Source organism: Folsomia candida, unplaced genomic scaffold (genome assembly GCF_002217175.1).
Source record: "Folsomia candida strain VU population unplaced genomic scaffold, ASM221717v1 Fcan01_Sc008, whole genome shotgun sequence".
Lineage (NCBI taxonomy): Eukaryota > Metazoa > Arthropoda > Collembola > Entomobryomorpha > Isotomidae > Folsomia > Folsomia candida.
The window spans coordinates 4,732,505-4,755,488 of record NW_019091200.1 but is presented as its reverse complement, the minus strand read 5'-3'; the positions used below and the strand labels follow the sequence as shown (position 1 = coordinate 4,755,488).

At 34.8% G+C, this 22,984-nt stretch overlaps 2 protein-coding genes across 2 annotated transcripts in view; one reads left to right on the top strand and one right to left on the bottom strand.

Moving 5' to 3' along the window:
• Positions 1 to 22,984, bottom strand: part of LOC110853554 (protein artichoke) — a 189,616-nt gene that overhangs the window by 5,496 nt on the left and 161,136 nt on the right. Inside the window, exon 11 of the mRNA XM_035854247.1 lies at positions 11,010 to 11,281. Within this exon, the coding sequence (XP_035710140.1) occupies positions 11,010 to 11,281 (272 nt within the window). The remainder of the gene's footprint in view (positions 1 to 11,009; positions 11,282 to 22,984) is intronic.
• Positions 17,109 to 19,595, top strand: LOC110853295. Its single transcript, XM_022101546.2, has 3 exons — positions 17,109 to 17,641; positions 17,696 to 18,163; positions 18,584 to 19,595. The coding sequence occupies exons 1-3, from the start codon at positions 17,188 to 17,190 to the stop codon at positions 19,090 to 19,092; spliced, it is 1,431 nt and encodes a 476-aa protein (XP_021957238.1). The 5' UTR covers positions 17,109 to 17,187; the 3' UTR covers positions 19,093 to 19,595.

Genomic DNA, 22,984 nt, shown 5'->3' with positions numbered 1-22,984 from the left:
GGCGGAGTAAAATAAAAATTTTCCACAATTTCACCACAAATAGAAACTTTAGAATTTTTAAAACTTGGCAAATTACTAAAAGCTAGCGTCCCACGGGCACAATAATGCGCAATTAATCGTTGCACTGATGACGGTAAATTTCCCAATAAATTATTAATTATTAAATTACACTCTTTTATTTTATCACTTTTTTCATATTTTTCCTCATGAAAATCTACCAAAGTAAAACACGGAAAAAATTGATTTCTCGGAATATAATTTAAATAAGGTAATTTCGCAAATGGTGAAATTAACAATAATTCCGATGGCAATTTATTAAATGTAGAAATAAACCCGTTTTTTATACACTTTTCAATAAATTGCGTAAACTTTATATTTTTCACTTTACAATAATTCTTTATTTTTGTTAAATCCAGTTTAAATTCCGTAATTATTTTCGTATTTATCGCTAAATCTGAATGAAACTGGTTAAACTCGGTTAAAATATTTTTTAACTGTGTTCCAAAATAATGCGGAGTTTTTAACCTCGTGAGCCACGATACTTTCTCAGATTGCGTTGGTAAAAACGGATTAACAAAATAATCTGGAGTCTCATCTAACAAATTTGACACGAGATTAACCCAACTGATCCCATCGCCGTAAGAATGATGGAAAATTAGGACTAAATAATTCTCGATGTTATTGTTCTCCACGTTATTATTTTCTGCGTTATTATTCACAACATAGTAAATCTTCCATTGCGGAATATTCCCCGATAATTTCGTATTAATTTCATTTTCCGTCAAATTTTTTAGCGACACATTTTTCAACTTTGCGATATGATTTGTCAAGTCTAATTCTCCCTTTGTGTAAGTGTAGAATCCATATTTTTCCGTTATACGATACGTTAATTTTTCGTAGGTCAGGGTTTTTAAGGTGCGATGAGTTTTTAAAAGAGTTTCAAATTTTTGGTAAAATTCTGCATAGAAATTCGCGTTTTTTGACGTGATTTTGAACTTTAGTATGATGTTTGACGGGGAATGGAGGGATTCATTGGCCCACGGAGAGTCGGACGGGGGCAGGAATTTTATTGGGAGCAAGGAGGTTAATAAGAGTTTGTAGATTTTTGAGAGGAGCGAGGTTACCAGGAGGAGGAGGAAGAGGGGGTAGGAAAATATGTAAATTAGGGGGTGGAGCAGGTATGTTTTTGTGGGGGATTTGTATTTTGGGGGGGATTTTCCCGTGGGGATGCTAATTTCCATGGTGATGAGAGTGTGTCTGTGTCTGTGCGTGTGTTTGTGTGTGTGAATATGTGTAACTGAGCATAAAGGAAATGAAAATGAGAGTGAGCGTCGTGTGTAAGAATAAAATTGCGAATAAAGTTGTGCAATTGCATGCTTAATGAGTTTTGAGGTTAAATTAAAAAAATTACGTAAGATATCTACAAATTGGTTGTCATGGTTACTGATTCTCATCAATGACCCACTTTTTCTTAAATATACGAGAGGAATATGCACAATGCAACCGTTTAATAAATGGGTTAAGAATGAGAACCATCCGAGATCGAAACTTGTTTAATAATGGTGTGTAAAATGATGGACACCGGTTTTGACTGCTTCCATGGTAGTAAAATTGTGAATTTTCTTGTACTAATTAAGTTACCATGGAAATATGTATATGTGTGTAAAAGAGTACCGGAAATGTAGTACAAACCACTTTGTAATAAACCTTTGTAGATGTAGAGATCGTTTTTATAGATATAAATACGTAAATAAAAAGCGGCTATAAAATGTTTGTCATAATAACGTTAAATTTCCTTGGAAAGTAATAAAAATTAAAAATTAATGCTTAAAATTGATAAGACCATGCGAAGTAATGGGAGCAAGGTCAAAGTCAACATTTGCATATGCAACATTTGAAAGTACACTGTACTGATAGATATGTAAAAATGAAATTAAAAACTTTCGGATTGGCCACCTTTATCTACATAACTTAATTACAATATTCAATCTTATTGAAAAAGCGTAATACGGTTACAAATCGTGACAATTATTTATTCACGTCAACATATTATGTCGCATTTAAGCTATCGAATCGCATTTGGCAAATATTGGTAATAATTCAGCGAAGTAAAAAACATGTCCATTTGCTGGATAAATTTCTACAAAAATCCCAAGAATCCCAGAAATTCATGTTTTCCAAAAAGTTTTATGAAATCTACAAAACTTCGTAAAACGTGACAATTTCTATTAAGATGGTCAATTTGCAAAAGTCGTCGTGAGTGCGTCGAGTAGATAATTTTAAATTATACAGTGTAGCATGCTTGCGTGAAATTATTAATTTCACGCAAAAAATTAAGTACAGTGCAAAATTTCAAGCACGCAATTTTTTTACGTGAGTGCGTCTATTGATCTTGGAGATAAAAACGCGAACAGCAAGAGTGACAAAGTTTTTTTGTCATGTCATTTTATTTCCGTGATTTCGGAAGTAATGGAAATCCATAAAATCGGCTTAGCCTCCCATCCTGATGAAATATTCCTTTTAATCAATAATAAGACACTTGCTCTTCCATCCAACCTGCATCCCGGTAAATCTGCACGTAATGAAGAAGATCAGGGTTACGACTCGTAACTTACGAGGACACTCTTAAAAATCGGGTGACAAAATTTTAAGTGTTACTACGACTTGTGACAAGAATGAGGTCGAAATTGGTTAAAAATTTCAGTATGAAACTGGTGACAAATAACATGGTAATAAGTTTTCGTTACGAAATTAGTTATTATTACCAGATTGGTGGCAGGTATTCAATGACATGACAATTTGGAAGCGAATTTTAAAAAAGTTAACTTTAACTATGAAATTGGTGAGTACCAAATTAGCTACGCAAACTGGTAAAAATCATACTATGCAATTGGTAGCAAGTTCTATTATAAAAATAGGCAAATTATATGTTTAAAAATTGGCAAATTACATACCTAAAAATTGGCAAATTATATCTTTAAAAATTGGTAAATTAATTCAACATCGCAGCAAAATTGGCAACAAATTTTATTTCCAAATTGGTAAAAAGTACTTTCAACGTGTATCAAATTCCATAACAATTTTCATCAGAAAATTCGTAACACGCATCGCTGCAGCCTGTTTAAACATTCAAAGCAAATATAACAAACCGTCCGACTGGTAAAATATTACCAAACTGGTAAACCAATATGTTCCCTCCTTAATTTGGTAAAAATCCCTCCCAAAATTTCTAAGCGTGTGCCTCTCGCCATAATCAAGTCAAGAAGTCGTCATCCTGATGAAATGAAAAGCAATAAAAAAGAGAAAGCACTCGATCTTTCTTTCTCCTTCTCGGTTGGTTTGTTAACCTATGAAAAATTAATGACGACCAAATCCCATCGAAATAATCTTTCCTTGTCAGCCCCACCGCTCACTTATTTTCACCGTCTGCTTAAAATCTGGGTTTCTTTCATCTCTTCGTCTCCTTTCCCATCATCACATCGCCACATTCTCCCAAAGAAATCAATTCTTTGTGTGGTGACGGTCTGGCAAAAATGTGGCGGAGAAAGTATAAATGAACAGGGTTTGGTTTAGGACATGAACGACAGAAAGTGTGATTTCTTGTAACTTTCTTGCAATAAAGGGCGATGAAATGTGATGGGCGGTTTGTGAGTTAAAAAACCTATCCGTACAGCTTTGCTTAGCCCGAACCAGGGGTGATTAGTAAACCCATGTTTGTCAGTAGTTTTATGTAAAATTATGTGCTACTATTTTGCCTAATTCTTGCATCAATCCTTCGTATTACTAGGCTCCAAATTCTAAAAACCTACAGTGCAGACTTGATATAGCCCGAGTCAGGCCTAGTTGTGATTATCACCCTCATTCGACTTTTTTGCATGAAATTTTATCGTAAATGCATATGAACATATTAAAAGATATAGTGATATCCCCTGGTCACCAGTATTGACCATGACCATAACGACCTTTTTAACGAGCGAATAGTTTTTCCTAAAACTCACAGAGTATTATCCTACTAATATTCGACGTAACATATGTAAATTCCAGCCACGCGGGTGACTAGGTTATACTTTTGTTGGTGCACACATATTTTCACTCAATCAGACTTTTCCATGAAATTTTATCGTAAATGAGTTTCAAAAAATTTAAATTTAGATTAATTTTTCCAATTTAAATTCACATTCTTCTATTAATAACAATTGGCAGGCTATTTAACCAATTCAGCTCGATAAAAGAATATCAAAAAATCGGTATGGATCGCCCAATAAGGTCCTCCAAATGAATTTTTTTCTTATATTACTTTATATTGTTCCATTAAGAGCTATTACCAACCTGTCTATCAAATTTCAGCTCGATTTGACGAATTTGAAAAATTGGTATGGGTCACCCTATAGGGTCTGTCCAGGTGAAAATGTGTTGAATTTCAATTCATATTCCTCCATTAGTACCCATTGACAACCTATGTACCAAATTTCAGCTCGATTGGATAAGTTTTAAAAATCGGTATGGGTCACCCTCTAGGATCCCTCCAGATGAAAATTTTGCAATTTTACTTTGTATTCCTCCATTATAAACAATTAGCAACCTCTGTACCAAATTTCAGCTTTCTACGACAATTTTGAAATTTTGGTGCATAATACCCTACCCACTCCGATGACCCCCACTGGTCAACCACTTGACCGATTTCACCCATCTTCGAACTTAACTCCTCATTTGACCCATACTACATGTGTGCAAAATTTCAAGTCGATCGGATTTGTTTTACGGCAGTTATCGCAAGACAGACAGACAGACAGACGGACGTGACGGGTACATAAGCCCTGACTCGGGCTAAAAAGTATTTACTATTCCTTCCCCTTACTACTTCCCAGTGGAGGTCGTCTCTATAGCCCATCTGGTTAATTTTTGTTCATGTTTAACTTCATATTATTTCATAGAACAGCAGTAAGGATTTCTAGTCCAAATTTCAGCTTTCTATGTTAATTTCTGAAAATCGGTGGGGGTCCCCAATACGGTTCTTCTGTTTGTTCTTATGAATTTTTTACTAATTCCAATGTATATTCTTCAATCAATAGCCATAAGCAACCTCTCTACCAAATTTCAGCTCGATATGAGGATTTTCAAAAATCGGTGGTGGTCACCCCATAGGGTCCGTCCAGACATAAATTTTTCTAATTTCAATTTATATTCTTCTATTAGGACCCATTTACATCCTCTGTGCCAAATTTCAGCTTTCTACTATAATTTTGAAATTTTGGTACATAATACCCCACCCACTCCGATGACCCCCACCGGTCAACCACTGGACCGATGTCGCCCATCTTCGAACTCGAGTTGTGTATTTGCATAGTCTAGATGTGTGGAAAATTTCAAGTCGATCGGATAAGTTTAAAGAGAGTTATCGTCGGACAGACAGACAGGCAGACAGACAGACAGACAACACGGGTACATAAGCCCTGGCTCGGGCTAAAAATATTTGATCATGAAGTCACTAGAATGTTTCAAAACCCTTAAAATTTTTGAAAAATTGTTTGAGACAATTATTGGCGCAAAGATTTGAAACTTTACAAATTTCGTATAATGATTAAGTGCCATTTGTGATATTATTAAGGGGTGAAAACCCCTTTATGGAAATGTCTTGTCTGTCTGTTCGCCCGTCCGTCCGTCCGTCCGTATCCACGATAACTTTAGAACGGATTCGAATTTCGAAATCCGGTTTTCGCCAACGTGTTTCTAATTTTTGGGGACGGGATGAGTTCGAAGATGGGCGTTGTAGGTCGTAAGGTCACGGCGCCACGGGGATGACGCCAACGGTCAAAGGTGTCGAATTTTTCGTTTCCACCGTTTTAGACGTATTTTTGGACGGGGATTTCAGAAATCTCCATCATTTCGACGTGCGACGACTCCATGACCGTATGGGGGTGTCGAATGTCGAAAAAATGACTTTTGTCATGTGGGGTGTCTATTGAAAGGTATTGTCGTGTACGTTTAAACTACGCGGGTGGGGGGGGGGGGGGGAGAAAACGGGGCAAAATGAGACGTGGGGTAATGTGAGACAATGACGGGAAAGTGCAGAAAGACGGTGTGGGCTTGCAGAAAGACAATTCCGTGTGTTTTCACCCCTTTGCTACATTTCGTTTGCAACGGTTTATTAGAAAGTTAAAAGACCAGTTACATAAACAGGTTATTAAATAAGATGATGTACCATGATCATGATCCTATTGCGTTAATATGGCAATTCATTCACGTGGAAGTTTGTAATGATATAAAACCTACCAGTTTCTCACATGTTACGAACGAAAATCAAGTTGCAAATCAATTCTAAACTCAATCTGTGTATTTTGTACCATAGCCGCACATATAAAATTTACACAGTTAACAAAAAAACCGTGAATTTGTCTCCTTTTTTTAATTTGGGCCAGAGTGAATTGCAAAAGCTTTATTTAGTGATAACAATTTGAGAAAATTTAAACAAAAATCTTCGATTATTTCTCACACGTTTCGTTTCATAACATAAAATCGAGTCGAATGGCACCCTGCACCCTGCAGTCTGGATCGACCACAATTGTACAGCTTTCTCTCACATTTTGATAACTTTCTCGACACCTTGGCCGTTCGGAGAAAGTTAAGCTTTTCACTTCATCCCATCCATCCATCTTTGTAGCAACACGAAAGGGTTGCGGCGGCGGAATCAAGAATTATGAAATCCCCGAATCCGAGATTAGGATTTTACTCCCTCTTTTGAACTTTTCTTCCCGCACTATCACCATTTTTCAGCAGGGCTTGCGGAAAATAATAAGAAAGGATTTCATTGACAAATTGGGCTTATTTCATCCCGCCATTCATCACATGAAGAAAAAAACATCAATTTTTTCAAGATGAGTCAAAAAAATGATAAAATAATCAGGATATATTTCCACAGGGAAAGGAAACCATGGTGTGAATAATGTGACACCAAAAAATGTCACCTAATCCTCGTTGGTAATAATTTTTAAATAAACAATTGTTCAAGAAATTCATATTTTCTACCACGGCACTGGACTCAATTCCAAACAGCCGGATGACAAGTTAGAATTTGGTGGGGAATTAATGCCATCAAAGCATTACCACAATGCATGAGAGAGCTGTGTAAAAGTGGGTGACATTGTGTTACTTCACTGAATTAAGTGATAACATAAATTATAAAATTTCAGAAATAGTTGGACTTCATAGTTTGTTGGTTTTGTGGGATTTCTGCGACATTGAAATTTTAATTAAGCTTGGCCAATAGTTATTATCCACAAGATATATATATATGATTATTGAGTATGAGTATTGAGTTATCAATACGAAGCATCCTATCAAATGAAATATTATGCTATTTGGAATGAAATCCATTTGTCACAAAAAAACATAATTTTTTTTAAGATGAGCCAGAAGAAATGGCAAGATAATCAGAAATCAGGATATATTTCCACAGGGAAAGGAAACTACGGTGTGAATAGTGTGGCACCAAAAAAAAGTTGATCACTGATCCTGAGTCCACCCAATTTATTTAACGCTTTACTGAAGTAAGAATTAATTTTTTAAGTAAAAATTGGTCACTGAATTTAAGTTTCCTAAATTACCACAGATCCCAGGGATTCATTTCCCATGTTAAATTAGAATTTGGTGGCGAATTAATTAGCAACAAAGTAATTTTGTAGCATCAATCAAATCTAAAACTGTGAGAAAATCATCTTCGTTCACGGTTTCATGCGAAATATTTTTATAAAACTGCGATAATTTTATTACACGATTTTATCACAAACAAAAAGCAAAATTTTGAAATAAATTGGAAATTGGAAAATCTCAAAATTTAGTAATGTAAGATTTCGGCGACACTGTAAAAATTATTAAGTTTTCCTAATTACTATAATTTTAAAAGATTCTTCGCTTGATTTGTTGCCTGAAAAATTGTATAATTGTAACTGCACAGTATTTTAAACGCTAAACTTCGCTGATGGAGTTTTTTACTTCAGTCACATCAACGACAGATTTTGTCGTGTCTACAACTCATTGTACACTTCAGGAAACTTTAGTGGAATCGAAACCCACTTAATTATTTACATTTGTGATGGAATCTACAGGTAATCTAATCAGGTGAAGGAAGGAAGAACTGCGATGTCCACTCGTACATAAATGCGCCACGTGTCTGATTCTAACCAACTGGATTTTGTGCTAGATAACAACCTTAGCATGGAAGAGATCAAGTTATGCAATCAACCGGTGTGAGTGCACTTTAAATAGTGTTATAACTCCCACAGAGATCTGGTAATAGATTAAGACTTTGCTAGAAGATACAGAATTGTAACCAGATTTAAATTTAGGGGTAATTGGTACGATAATGCTACGCTGGGAAATGAGAGGGTGTCACCATATCGATAACTAAAACGGATTTGGCAGTAAAATATTGCCAAATCCTCGGGCAACTAGTACTAGACAAGAGTTTACGAGGTAAACACGTTACCATTAAACCCACAAATAACTTAAGTTTCCTAATAATAGGTAAAATCATTGAGTATTATGACAAAATTATTGTCAAAATTATTAAAATTATTGTCAAAATTTTTAAAATTTTTATATCAAAATAGCATTAAAAATTTTATCAGATCTATCTTAATCTAGTGCCACTAGTATTATTGATCATAAAATCAATAAAAGTGAAGGTACGGTTAATAAACTATCAAACCGCTATCAGACTTTTACAATTTGTGCATATTTTAAAATTTTTACATTTTTTTTAACCAAACCCGTAACAACTATTTCAACTCTAAGCAAACTGGTGGGAAAAACTATTACCAAATCGGTAATCAGACCCCTCCCTCGATAACAAATTGCTACCAACTAACTATTTAGAGTGTATTAATATATCCATACTCTCCACAAATCCGTAGTCCTCTTGAAACTATAAAACTTGCTCAATCATTCTATTTTCCATTTCCTCGACTAAATTGAAACTTTCACTCCATTCTCCCCACCACGAAGGAAAGTTTGAACCTATTTCGACAGAACAATCCCGCTCGGAAACATTGTTATTGTATTTCTTCATCCGAAAATGAATTTTAGACGGGCTAGAAGCGAAACGAAATGATCCATAAGTGGGAAACTTTCTTAATCAAAGGGGCAAGAAATTGAGCCGTCATTACTTCTTGCTTGGGGGCCATGTAGAAAGGATGCGAGCAAAATTTTAGTAGGTGTGGTACGAGTCAAGATGCATTAATCCATTAAATTAATTATAATTAATTAGTAATTATCCATTAATTATATGCTGCGACATGTGTCCACTCTAAAAAAAATCTGGTAACAAGGCGGTGACCATATGTGACTCTACCGCCCTGGTAATAATTTGCTATTTAGTGGAAGTAAATTTGTTCTTCGCTATGAATACGTGCAACCAGAAAGATAAAATATATTACCAGAGTAGTAATAAATTTACTATCCGTTGGTAACAAATTTATTACCATGCCGGTAAAGTCACATATAGTCACCGCCTGGTAATGGTTATTACCAGATTTATGAGAGCGTTGGGTAACAATTTTCTGAGCACGTATTTAATGCATGGTCCCAAAGTAGAGATCTTAACTAATAAGAGGAATTGAAAGGTGTGTCGGCATTGTTAAATTTGGTGAAGCTTGGATTACGCACTTCTCCAGAGATGGATTTAATTCGGTTGGTGAAAGCGGTAAATTTAGTTAATTAAGTAAGATTCACTGGAATTTTTGAAGTTGGATTTTTGAATACTATACTTTGTAAACTTGCCGATTTAAGGGGAAAATGTTCAATTTGGAGAGAAAATTCATTCAGGTCTTCATAACCTATAAAAATCTGTAGAAAAATTATGATAAAAAATTGAGAGCGAGTTTAAGATCTGAAACAGGACTCCCCTTTTCTATATTTTTTTGCAAACTTTCAGATTTTTGTTGAAAAGATCCTAAGTAACTAAATTTCAGAATAGTATTGGTTTAAAGAGGTACTATTTTATGTGTTGTTTCACGAAAAAAATTTACAAAATTTATATAATTGCCGATTACGATATTATTTTGGGAAATGTATTTCTGCCAGCTTTAAAAATTCAATCTGCGCGACATACTTACCTTGTTGGAATTTAATTAAAATAAAATTGTAAAAAATAATGAAGATAAGGAGTTAAAACTTAATCTAAAAATTAGCAAAGCTATTTATCCATAGATTTTAGAGTTTGGGTGAAAACATGTCTAAATTTGTGAGATGCTCACGCCAGTTACGGTATTAAATTATTACCAAAATCTAAGTAAAAGTAAAAAGATATGGATTACCGTTGATAACAAATCATATTTTTTAGCGAGTTTACCGTATTTGTTCCCTTTCAAAAATTTTCATTTTTTTATACGATAAACACAAAAAAAAACTCGACATAATTTCGGCAGTAACATTTTGAACACTTCACATTGTATTTTACGCCGAGTAAAATATGAAATAATAGTAAATGCACGTTACATCTGGAAAAACGTGGCAAATTTTCTATACGTCAATTTGCGCATACAATTTCTATGTTACTGTATTTACCTGATTTGTCTTATGAAATTATGAAATTGTACGGTATGATAATCAAGACACGCATGATTAATTAGAAATTGGACGCAATTAAAAAAAATGTTAGATATAGACGTCAAAGGCAGAAATTATTCTTCCTGGTCAGATTATTTATTTTGAATAGGTCAGAATTCTGACAAAGTTAAACAATAATAATTAATAAATTGTCATATTCCTAAATGAATAAATATGTATGAATGTAATTAGCATTTTTTGCCAAAATTGTGATGCCTTGACCAATTATAATTATAGTTAATAATAATTCGCCATTTTTTTAAGATAATTTTTCGTTTTTTTTTTCTTCTATGCATGTCTTGATAATGAATGAGGATTACATTCGAAATAAATATGTTTCCACTTTTTCTGCAAAACTTCCTTGTAATCTAGGTAAATTAAAATTACGAAAATTTTAAGTTTACCTGAATCGCCAATTTCACAATGGCTGGCGACGAGCAGAATGAATCGAGATCCAAATCGAGAATTCCCCTCCCACGAAATTCGTCGGGCCTTTCGCAGATGAAGTTGGGTTGATTTTGGGCCCCGTCAGAGGGGGTGCGGCTGCTCGGCACACCGACGCCACCCGCCGCGAGGGCCGACGCGATTGGGGAGCCGGGCTGAGAAAATGCTTTCGGGTGAGCCTGCAACCACTCCCACAATTCTTTACTGTCACAGTCGCAGTTGAGCGGGTTTTCTGAAATTGCGTAAAAAATGTGTAAAACTTTAAGATAAATGTGTACAAGTTTGTTTGTTTGTTTGTTTAGCATTTATTCATGTGTTATTTCTCGATCAGTACATGAAATGACTGGTTTTCATCAAGTAACACGAAAAAATAGGAGAAGAAAGATTTAGTTAAAGTCATAATACATACTAAAATACGTGACATTCAAAGCGTTATCGAACATTATTCCTTACAAAACTACTAATTATTATTGTATGCGGTTATTTATGCATCATTATAACGGTTTTTTATGACATGTTCTACCAAACTTGAACGAACATTTCCTGCAGTTTTTGGGTCAGAATCTAAGATTTGATCTATTGTAGCAGAGGACAAACTATTCCATAACTTAGTACTGAAATATTTGACTGAATTTGTGAATAACTCGGAGTTGTGCTGAATCACTTGTAGCTTCTGACTACTACGAGTATTATGTCCGGAGCTATTCACTGTAAACATTGTATTAATTTGGTCAACGGTTGATCCAAATTTCTTGATTTTTTATGAAGGTTCCAAATAGCATAGTAATTAAGTCGCTCATTTATAGATAACAGATTGAATTGTTCGAGCAAAACATTGTAATTCACTTTCTCATGCAATTTTCTACATTCAATTTTGGCAATTTTCAGTTCATTTCTGTCAGATTTACCTTTCCAGAACGATTTGCTATAAAATTTTGTGAGTCGTGGATAACAGAATATAGCTAACAAGTTATTTGTTTTTGCTTGAATTTCCTTAAATGTAACTAAACTAGACGGACCCCAAATTGTTATACAATAATCCGTTATTGAGTTTACATAGGCATTGATGAGAACAGTTAACATATGTCGTGTTATATACCTTTTAAATCTATGAATCATTCCAATATTTACACACACCCGTTTCTTTACATTTTCAGCGTGATCTTTAAAACTAAAGTGTTCATCGATCCAAACCCCTAGGTATTTATAAGTATTCACTCTACGAATTTCGCTACCATTAATCAGAATATTAGAGATGTTATTCACGTTCGTTTTACATTGCTTTTTTCTAATAATCATAAATTTTGTCTTCTCCCAGTTCATTGTCAGTCCTTTAACAATAAACCATTCATTTAGTTTAATTAAAATGGACGCCACCTTTGCATGAACATCCTTTGGGTTAGTTCCGCTGACGACAAAGGAAATGTCGTCGGCAAAAATAGTGTAGTAACAGACTTTTAGAACTACATGAATATCTGATAAAAATAGAATAAACAAGTTTGGACCACACACAAAACCTTGGCCAATTCCCCGGTTAACTATGAAAGGTTTAGACATAAATTTACCATTTTTTATCAAATAAAATCGATCTCTTAAATAGTTGGAAATTAGAAGTAACAGTTTTCCTTGTATCAAAAATACATTACGCAACATTACCACTAGTAGGTTAATATTTAGTGAGTCAAATCCTTTCTTCAAATCAATGAATACAACGAAAACTAAATTATTTGGTACATCCAATTCATTAAAAATATTTTGCGAGAAACAAGTTAATGCCGTAGTACATGATCTCCCACTCCTAAATCCGTGTTGATTATCATCAAGAATCTTCAGTGACTCTACTTTTTTCATAAGTTTAGTTTTTAATAAATATTCAAAAAGTTTGCTGAGAGAGTGAAGAGATGAGATGGGTCTGTAGTTACTCGCATTGGTCAAGCTACCTTTCCCCTTATATAACGGTAAGACTGTACATTCCTTAAATTTCTTTGGATAATTGCACGTCGAAAAGATTGATGTAAAAAACATAGCTAGAGGTATAACTAAAAATGGTAAAAGAGGTTTTAACATTTTTATCGGAATTTTATCTGTTGGCGAAGACTTAAGCTTTAATTTTGATATACATTTGGTTACCTCTTCTTTGCTAATTATACAGTTCTCGTTGTCAAATAAGGCATCAGCCTTCACAGAGCTAATGATATCCGATTCTACATTGGATGGGGTATCATTCTTTAATATAAAATTATCGCTCAAATTTTCGGAAATAGTATCCTTGTCAGAAATTAAAACATTATCAACTTTTAAAAATGGAATTTCGCTATTCTGTCTAACATTTCTTCCAATTAAATCATCATAAGTCTTCCAAATCGTTTGAGAGTCTAACTTTGAAAATTTATCTTTGAAATGTTGTCGCTTTTTGGCGGATACACAGTTTTTTACATAATTTCGAAGTTTGTTATACTCTCGTTTGAAATCTAAACTTGGATTTTTATCTAATTCATTTTTCAATGCATCCCGTTTCCTGATTAAATCTAATAATTCGCTATCCATCCATTCTCCAGCATTACCACGCAGTCTTCTTTTACGAATGGGGCACAATACATCTAGATAGCTGAGAATTGTGGATTCGAAATAAAGTAATTGTGAGTCAACATCGCTAGAATTTTCAATTACACTCCAATCCAAATTTTCTAACTCTTTACCTAACATCTGTGCATCAAAGTTCTTAAAAGAACGAAATTCAATTATTTTTGACGGTTTTTTGACTTGCTTATTTCTCTTAACAAAAAATGTAAACCGATGGTCTGAAGTGGTAACGGAGAAGACACCTGCCTGCCTAATTTTATCAGAAAAGGAAACATAAATGTGATCAATAAGAGTCTGTGACGTAAGAGTGACTCTTGTTGGTTCCTTAATTATTTGAATTGAGTTTACACTGTTAACTAAGCTATTTAATCTACAGCTCTGTAACGAAGTGGCTAATAAATCAATATTTATATCACCTAAGGCGACATAATCTGTCTTATCTCTAATAACTAAATGTAACAACGATTCAAAACATTCGATAAAATCCATTTTGTTGATATGTGGAGGATTGTAAATTAATATAATGAGTGGTCTTGAGAAGTCTTGAAAAAGTTGAATTATGTTAATTTCCACTTCATGTGGAAAGGCAACGTCGTAGTGAAGAGGAAGAAATCGAAGATTTTCTTGTATGTACATGCCGGATCCTCCTCCTTGTCGCGATGTGCGGTCGAAGCGAAGGAATCGATAGCCTTCTATTTGGCATTCCGAAGTTGAAATTCCTTCGTGTAAGCGTGTCTCCGTGATTCCACAAAAAGAAAAATTATTTTCATTGAGGAATTCTCGCATATCATCAATTTTCCCAATCAGGCTGTTTATATTTATATGGCCGTAAATCTGACCTTTTGTGAACGCCGGTGCGGGAATGCGTTCACAAACTATCCTTTCTCCTGTTGTCTTATCATCCAGAACTTTATCGTCAAATAGTCCATCCTCTATTAAGTCAAGGTCGCCAAGAAGATGACCCGGAATTTCGTCACAGATAGGGCAAATCCAATCGGGTTTCACGTTTGAGATTGAATATCCCGACTGTAAAGATCCGACGAGTGGGTGGCAGGTTTTGTGGTGGGCTCGATTGCATGACCGACAAATTAGTCGGTGCTGCCGAAGTCCGATCCGCGAGTGACATGTTTTACAGTTTAGTTTGCTCATTTTATACCATTTTGGTATATCTGAGTGAAACAAATTTCGAATTAGCAAGAGAATGGTAAAACGTGAAATTGGAACAATTGACCTCAAGTACTCTCGAATGCTCGAGATGGGGCCCTCAAAGAGGAAGAACAGAGAATCCCCTCTTATGGTTTGGCCATGAGAGTGGCCAAGGAGATGTTAACGAAGGGTTTCGATAATTTTGGTGAAGAGATGTTTTGTAACGGAATTTTTACCAATTAATTAAGTAATTTTATTAATTAAAATTATAATTTCGGTTCAATTAACACGTCATAGTAATCAAATTAATCGAATTCAATGAAACAAATGAACCTTACGAGTTGGGTTATGCAAATGTGGGAATATTAGTTGTACGCCGTTTACCATTTTATGTGGAAATTTGATTTAAAATAAATATAGTAGATGCGTTTTTTTCAAATCAGGGTGATTTCTACTTTGATCAATACGAAATACTTTCAGTGGAGAAAGTCCTCTACAAATCTGAAATGCACACAGTTTCAAATTTACAACGAATCATATGAAATTCAAGGCGTTTAAAACACAATATCACGCAAAACTTATGCAAGCCTTAGATGCCATTAAGCAAAGTTAGAATGTAAAGATGGATTTAAATGCAATTAAATTGAAAAAGATTTTGACCTCGATCTACATACGGCTTTGTTTAGTTAATGTTCTCAATAAATTCTCAATAAAACATTCAATCCCCTTTGGTAACATTGTAAAATCCTTAAACTTACAAATTTGTGCAACCAATTTAAAAAAACTTTGGACAAGATAGTATTGTCAACCAACTCCGTTAATTACGTCATAATTTCAAATCAAAGTATTCATAAAAATCATAGAAATTATTACGTCGTATCAAAAACGTACTTTACAAAATTTTTGGTGGATTTTCTCCTTCACGAAAAACAATATCAAAAACGTGCATCATTTGGACCTCACGGTTACAAATGAAGCGAAATCAACCGTCTCATCATTAAGGTTCGGCCCAGTCGCGATATTATTTTTACTGCCAGAGATTGATTTACAGGAGTAAGTTTTCCATAATACCACGGATGACATGGTCCCAAATTAGAGACTCTCCATCCGAATGGAATGTTATACGTGGTCATTATTATTCTTCTCGGCTGACGATATGTCATTGTTGTCCAACTCTGGACAGTAGTTTCGCCTACCGAAGTGTACCCTCGTTGCACGTGGTTGGATTAAGTAAGCAAATTAGTGAGATTATCCAATCCACCGACGGACGGAGGAAGAGGAGTAGTCGTCTCGTCAGCGATGGGGAGAGAACAATGGGAATCAAATCGACTGGACGATATGGACAGGAGACGATGACGCTGCTTTAAAATGACAGGGGCATAAATACGACAAAATCTTGGTGCACCCTTAATAATGATAGATTCAAATTTGAATGAATTTTCACGTGTACACGGTGTACTAGATAAATAATTTTGTAATTTAGTAACGAAATTTTTACCGAATGGAAGTAATTTTTTAACAAATGTTGTTATCTGCATGTCGTATTAAATCTAATTAATTCTTCACAAAAATTGTCCCAACTCGGTAACAAATTGTCACCAAATTATTTAGTGTGGATCCTACGTCTCCGTCGTGGCGGACGGGGCGAGTACTTTGACCAAACCTTGGACATATCTCCTAATAAAAACTTTCTTATTATTTTCATCTCGATTTTTCTACTTTCCCTGGAATACTGCATACTTAAAAAATTCTTGCACAAAAAATTGTCTGCTGGCTGCAGCCTTTCTGAGAATGCATTGATCAGGTAAAAGTTTTTCTTACAAAGGAAATAACTTGACTTTATTTTGCGCTGATTTCCTCGATATTTTATGTAAAGTTTCTCAACTGGTTCGGATTTTTAAACAGATTTTACATAGTAAATAAACTGATGAGATACTAGAACATGTCCAAAGGTCCATTGGTTTTTGTATGCATGATTATGGCCTGTCCAATCATCAGTTTTGGCTTTTATATGAAATTGAGTTATGTAAAAAGATCATCTATGTTAAATGGTGTTTATGTAATGAATATTATACAATAAGCGTGTAAGTTTTTTTTACAATTTCACATGATAAATTTTACTCAATGCTACTCATGTGATCTGGCGTTTCTCATACATATCTATCCAGCTGCATCATCTTTCATAATGGTCAAGGTTGTTTTAATCATAGATCAGTCAGTACACCAAACCAATGCAATTGAATCATAAACAAATTATGTACATGGTTAAATCTGAAGATAATAATTATACTTACGCTGAATATTTATGTATTTAACTCGCATGCTGCCAAATATTGTCAGTAGTTTAGCAAAGTTGCTCATTGTGCCAGTATCTAACTTGATATTGTGCTTATCATTCACATTTCGATCATGTCTCCCACCCATGAAAAAACGGACCCATCGACCAGCCCCACCGACTTACCCACAACGAACTGCAATGACCTAATTACTAACGAGTTTTTGCAAAATGCCCTAAAAATGGAGGCGAAGGGAGGTTCTGTTTCGGAAATTATTTCCTATCTTGCCACCCCTGGATCGAAACTGGGGGATAATTATGCAAGTATCATTTACTCTGTTGATGTCAACTTATCGGACGGAACTAAGCGTCACCTTCTAATCAAATGCTATCCGAACCACCCCTCCCGACAAGAACTGACCAACAAGATGAACTTGTTTTTCAAAGAGTGTGAAGTGTATTCAAAATGGATGCCGGCATTGAGTCGAATGCAAAAAGAAGTTTTTGGTCTGGATAAGGAGGAAGCTGTCAAGTTGCCCTATGCGAAATTCGTGTATGGCGAATGCATCGATTTTCAGTCGGAGGAAGGTTAGTCATTTCATGCAAAAAAACGTCAGCATTTTAAAGTGTTCTGATTTTAAGGTGAGGCTCGAAAGTCCGGACTGATCAGCTCACTCGATAACTTTCTTATTATGGAAGACCTCCGAAAAACGTACGGTTTTCGAATGACCGACCGTCGCCAACCACTCGACCTTGACCACATGAAACTCGTCATCTCTGCCTTGGCCAAAGTGCATTCGGTGAGTTGGGCGTATCGGAATCACGTGGAGGAAAATATTACACAGAAATTTCCTTGCTTTGTGACCAACATGTCGGAAGAAGACGTTGCAATTTTTAGCAATGTCGTCCGCTCTAATTTGGAACAAGCGAAGGGGATTTATGACAAAGAGTTTGGCCCTAAAAATGCCTATACTGCTGTAGCAGACAAGTTTTCTGGCATGATTGACAGGATATCTAGCATGTTTACGGGAAGTGGTACGGCGGAAGGATTTGAGAAACTTATGCGTGTAACGTCCTCAGATAAGTTTGGAAGAGATGCAGAAAATCCAGGTAAAAGAATTAATAGGTATTCGTCCGACGCATATATGTAAATTAGAAATCCGGTATAGTCATGCTGGTATTGATTTCTTGGTATTAAAGTTGCTCCCACTTGGTATTAAAATTATGCCGGTCAGTAAAAATTTGATACCAATATTGTAAAACTTTATTACCGGGTTATTACTACACTGTATTATTTATCAATACCAACTTGGTAGTCATATATGAATACCGCCTGGTATTATTTGAATACTGGATTTCTAAGAAGGTAATTAGGTACATACCGAACCGATATTTTAACATATGTATAGGATTAATTTTGAGATCATGTTTCTGAGCACACTTTTTTTGAAAAATTTTATTCTTAGCAATACCAATATTGCTCAGTTGACAAACCGAAATTTCAACTAATTTTTCCTCCTTACTCCCCAGAACCTTGGCGGATCATAAGTCACGGTGACGTCTGGAGTAACAATATGCTATTCCGATACGACCCCGGGACCGGAAAACCCGTGGAAGTAATTCTTATCGACCTCCAGAAGCCAGGCGAAGCTTGTGTTATGACCGACCTCCAGTACATCTTCTATCTTAGCACGACCCTAGAATTCCGACGGAAATACCTCGACGACCTCCTCCAGCTTTACCACGACACGTTCAACGGCGTTTGTGCAAAATTGAGGACACCAACGCTACCCGGATTTTGCATGGATTCACTCCGATTTCGGTTCCACCGAGCAAAGCTGTTTGGCTACTACATGGCCATGATGGGTATCCCTATGATACTCAAGGAGGGCGAAGCGACCGACTGGGAGGACATGGAAGGCGACAAAGATGTCAAGAAGGCATTCATCGAGTTGTGTTCGGGGGCTGGGACGAATAACACGGTTAAGGAGAGGCTTATCGAAGTCACGAGGGAAATGATGGAGGATGGGATATTTTAGCGAGATAAGTAGGTGAATGATAAATATCCATTGTTATCACCAAGCGTGTGATAAACATAAATTGAAAAAACTTGAAATTACACTATGTACATATAACGTACAATTTCGATACTATTAAAAATCCGGTAGAGTTACATATCTATACTCCCGACCGGTATTGAGTTGGTAATAACTTCCTACCGGATTGGTATTAATTAATTTGTTCCTGAACCCTTAAAATTCTAGCTGTTTTATATTATAAATATTTCTTCATGACATCAAAAGTTCGTAAAATTTAAAATGATAAATTCTGCTTGATTACTACGCGTAACATGAGGCGTTTAAAGAACCTAGTTTCATTCACTTTGTTATAAATGCACATCACCAAGTGAAGAAATATGTACATGCATAATTACTATTACTGTAATTAACAGTAAATACATTAATTCTGCAACAACACTTATGTAACATAAGGAGAAATTAACAGAAAAATAAAAAAGTCAAGAATACATGAAACACTTTCACTCAGAGTGAACCTAAAATCTGCTCATTTATTTAATTTTATGCAGTTTATAAAACAACATGAGCTGCGCAACTTAAAAATTCTCCGCTAATTGAAGAATACTAATCATGGGCAAGTCCACATGGGTCCACCAATCTATTATTATCAAGTTTTGGTTCATTTATTTTTTAAATGTTTCATAATGACGTCAAATACCATCAAAAAATATAAATGTTGACTACCGTTCACACCAATAAATGTTAAATATGAGTCCTTTAAACCACCTCACCTTTAGTGTATTTTCATAAATTGAACTAAATTCATTTGAACAAGTGCATGAAATATAATAATTTTAATAAAACTATGAATTTCTCAAATTTTAATACTTTAACTTTCTCCGCTTACAGGTCTGCCATATTTTACCAAAAACTAAAATAAACTTAAATGAAGAAAAGTGAACTTTGGTGACAATTTTATTACCATTTTATTTAGAGTGAAGCCCAGACGACCGTATTCTGTACGGATAGGGTGTAATAAAGCAGGAATAAAACAACTACAGAGTCTGGCCTCGACTTAAAGATCGTAATTCACGATTGGGGAATGAAACTGAAATGATTTATTGATAGTTCTGAACTTGACGGGTTATCCGTAATAGTGCTTCGGAGGGAAGGAAAATAGCAACGACTCGAAATTAATTTCACACATTAAATCTTTCCCGGATTAGTTACAAATAAGACAAAAAACATGACTTTTTAAATATGAATAAAATCAGTCAATGTTTGTAATTGAATAAAATTCATAAGGATGCAGATAATCCTCAAGTTTGGAAATATCGTGATCTAAATTAATAATCTTTTGGCATGTTATACGCGGTAAACTTTCCAATTTTTAACTTATCGGCATCCATACTATACAAAAGATTGACACTCAAATAAATATGAGCAGTCGAGTCACGTAAAAAATTTACAAAAATTTCTACAAATTTATTAAGTGAAGATTATAAAAATTCAGATTTCAAATGTATCGGAAACCTATTACACATATCGCTGTGTTTTGTGTATCCGTTCACAAAATTATTCAAAGGTTTCACACATTAAAAACACTCATGTGAATTTATGACAATTTACGAGTTTTAATTTATGAGTCAGTATGCATTACAAAAAATTCCGCAAAAATTTTACGAAATGTGAGCCCACTCCTCCAGTAAATCAATAACATGTTTTACGCACAGTTCGTCATAAAATAAACACGACTCGAATTCATCAGCTAACATGATGTTGTGTTTATTAAGCCAATTTATCCAGCACAATTCACTGCATAAAGTAAGTAACCGAAGCAAAACTTTTAGATTAGTTTAGTTTATACAAATTCCAATTTGTGCGTATAAGGGATACACAAACCAATTCTGAATCGCAATTGGACCGAAATTGTGTCGATGCGTATGAATGAAATGGAGGGTGTGTTGTGTGGGAAAGTAAACTTTATTGTTAGTTTCGGTTGTAAAGCATTTCTCCCTTTTGAGCTGGCACACTCTTCAAAATGAGGGATAAGTAGAAGGCTTAATTTCCTGAAATTTTCAAAAGTATGAGGGCAAAGTTGGTAACACAACTTAGCAATTTAATACCAAAATTATGTTAACTTGTAGTTTTAGAATTATCCTGCTGCATGTGAAATAATGTTACAAATGAGTGGAAACACCCTAAATAATTTGGTAAATGTTGTCATTATGGTTGGTATTTTATAATTCGACCTTTTTTGCACAAGAAACACATGGAAAAGGTCTAATTTTAATACAGACCATAAATAAATCCACTTTCTACCCGCAATCATCCCGAAAATCATGATGTTTTTATCCAATTTCTAAGAGTGTCCCGAACGAGGATGGTGATTGCCTAATAAGCGGAGTGGCTGGTAAACTGGTAACTTTGGCTGAATGAATTGTGCTCTGTGATTGAGTCGAAGGAATGAAACGAGCTCGTTCCCATTGTAAAATTTAATGTCGTGTTGTTTATTACCGAGGAGGGGAAAGAACAAGTACAACTTTTACTGTCATCGCCATCACCATCGTGGAAAATATCCCATTTATACCGTTTCAGAAATCAAATTCAAATTCCAACCAGGCAGAATTCCCACTTGATGGCACTGTTCGGCCAGAAAAACGTGCCCATTTCTCGATCTGATGTTGAATGAAAGTATGGAATCGAGATTATTTAACCTCAATGCGTAACCACAACGTGATGAATTTTCAAGGAATTTGAATCCCACAAAATCAAGCACATGTAAAACGGAATTGTTTTAGGATTTTATTTTATGCGAAAAATTATACGAAATTCGTGCTAATATGTAATTTGGGGAATTATTATTTTCCGGCAAGTCTCATTAGACCCAACCAGAATTGTGGAATTTAGGCAAATTGCGGAAATAATAGGGTGAACATTAGGACTAGATCTGTAAAATAAAATTTGAGAAATATGTAAATGTCACGGAACGAAAAAGAATTGCGGGGGTTATGGATCAATATTCTTTGAAAATTGGATACAAAAAATATATTAAACAAGTTTTGCACAATTTTCGCCAAAGTTACTGATTCTGTCAGACGATTCATAACTTTTCATAAGTAAATAGTGTTCTTTAATTTATAACGAAAAATGAATTACAGGAATATTGCCAGATTAAAAAAAATTATATGATCCCCACGCCATTAAAAAAAATTTGAACATTATGTTAATAAATAAATCGACGTAGATTTTTTCCTGTATTTGACTTGGTACACTCTCAGAAACAATTAAGCAAAATGGCCAAATTTTACGTGATTCTTCCGCCAAACTTGTATATTTGGTGTATTTCTTTCCTGTTAATCATCGAGATAATCATTTTCCCAAGTTCAAACCACTTCATAATGTATATTAACTAAATAAATTTCGGTTACATAACCTGTCGAAAATTGCGGATCTCAATTTTCACGCTATTGCCGGCTCTGTTAATAGAGCTAATACACCAATAATGCCGAATTGATGTCGACGAAGGTGAAACTGAAGCCAAATAAGATGTAAATAACGATATATGAAATATGGAGTAAATAATGTGGTAAAATTGTTTACGTCTCTGTAAAGCGTGAAATATAAATTTGTTTCCATCCTCTAGAAAGTTATTCTATACACATGTAGTATGGTGGCAAATTTGAATTTTTGTTACGGACAAAATGATTTTTTATCTTAAAATCACCGAAATTTGTTCAATACTAAAATGGCACTTTAGTAAATTATTTGTCTCCGATAACCGACACCGGTTTGAAACATCGGGCTCGGGATATGACAACTTTTTCCGTCTAGTTTCACTTCCAGTGTTACGAAATGAGCTCCAGCCAGACTTTGCCAATCCATTAAAAATACGTGACCTTTCACATCTTCA

Excerpts from the sequence above, each read along its gene's own strand:
- LOC110853295 (XM_022101546.2), top strand. The coding sequence starts at position 17,188 with ATGTCTCCCACCCATGAAAAAACGGACCCATCGACCAGCCCCACCGAC. Across the intron at positions 17,642-17,695 it reads CGATTTTCAGTCGGAGGAAG|GTGAGGCTCGAAAGTCCGGA; the intron begins GTTAGTCATTTC and ends TCTGATTTTAAG. Across the intron at positions 18,164-18,583 it reads AAGAGATGCAGAAAATCCAG|AACCTTGGCGGATCATAAGT; the intron begins GTAAAAGAATTA and ends CTTACTCCCCAG.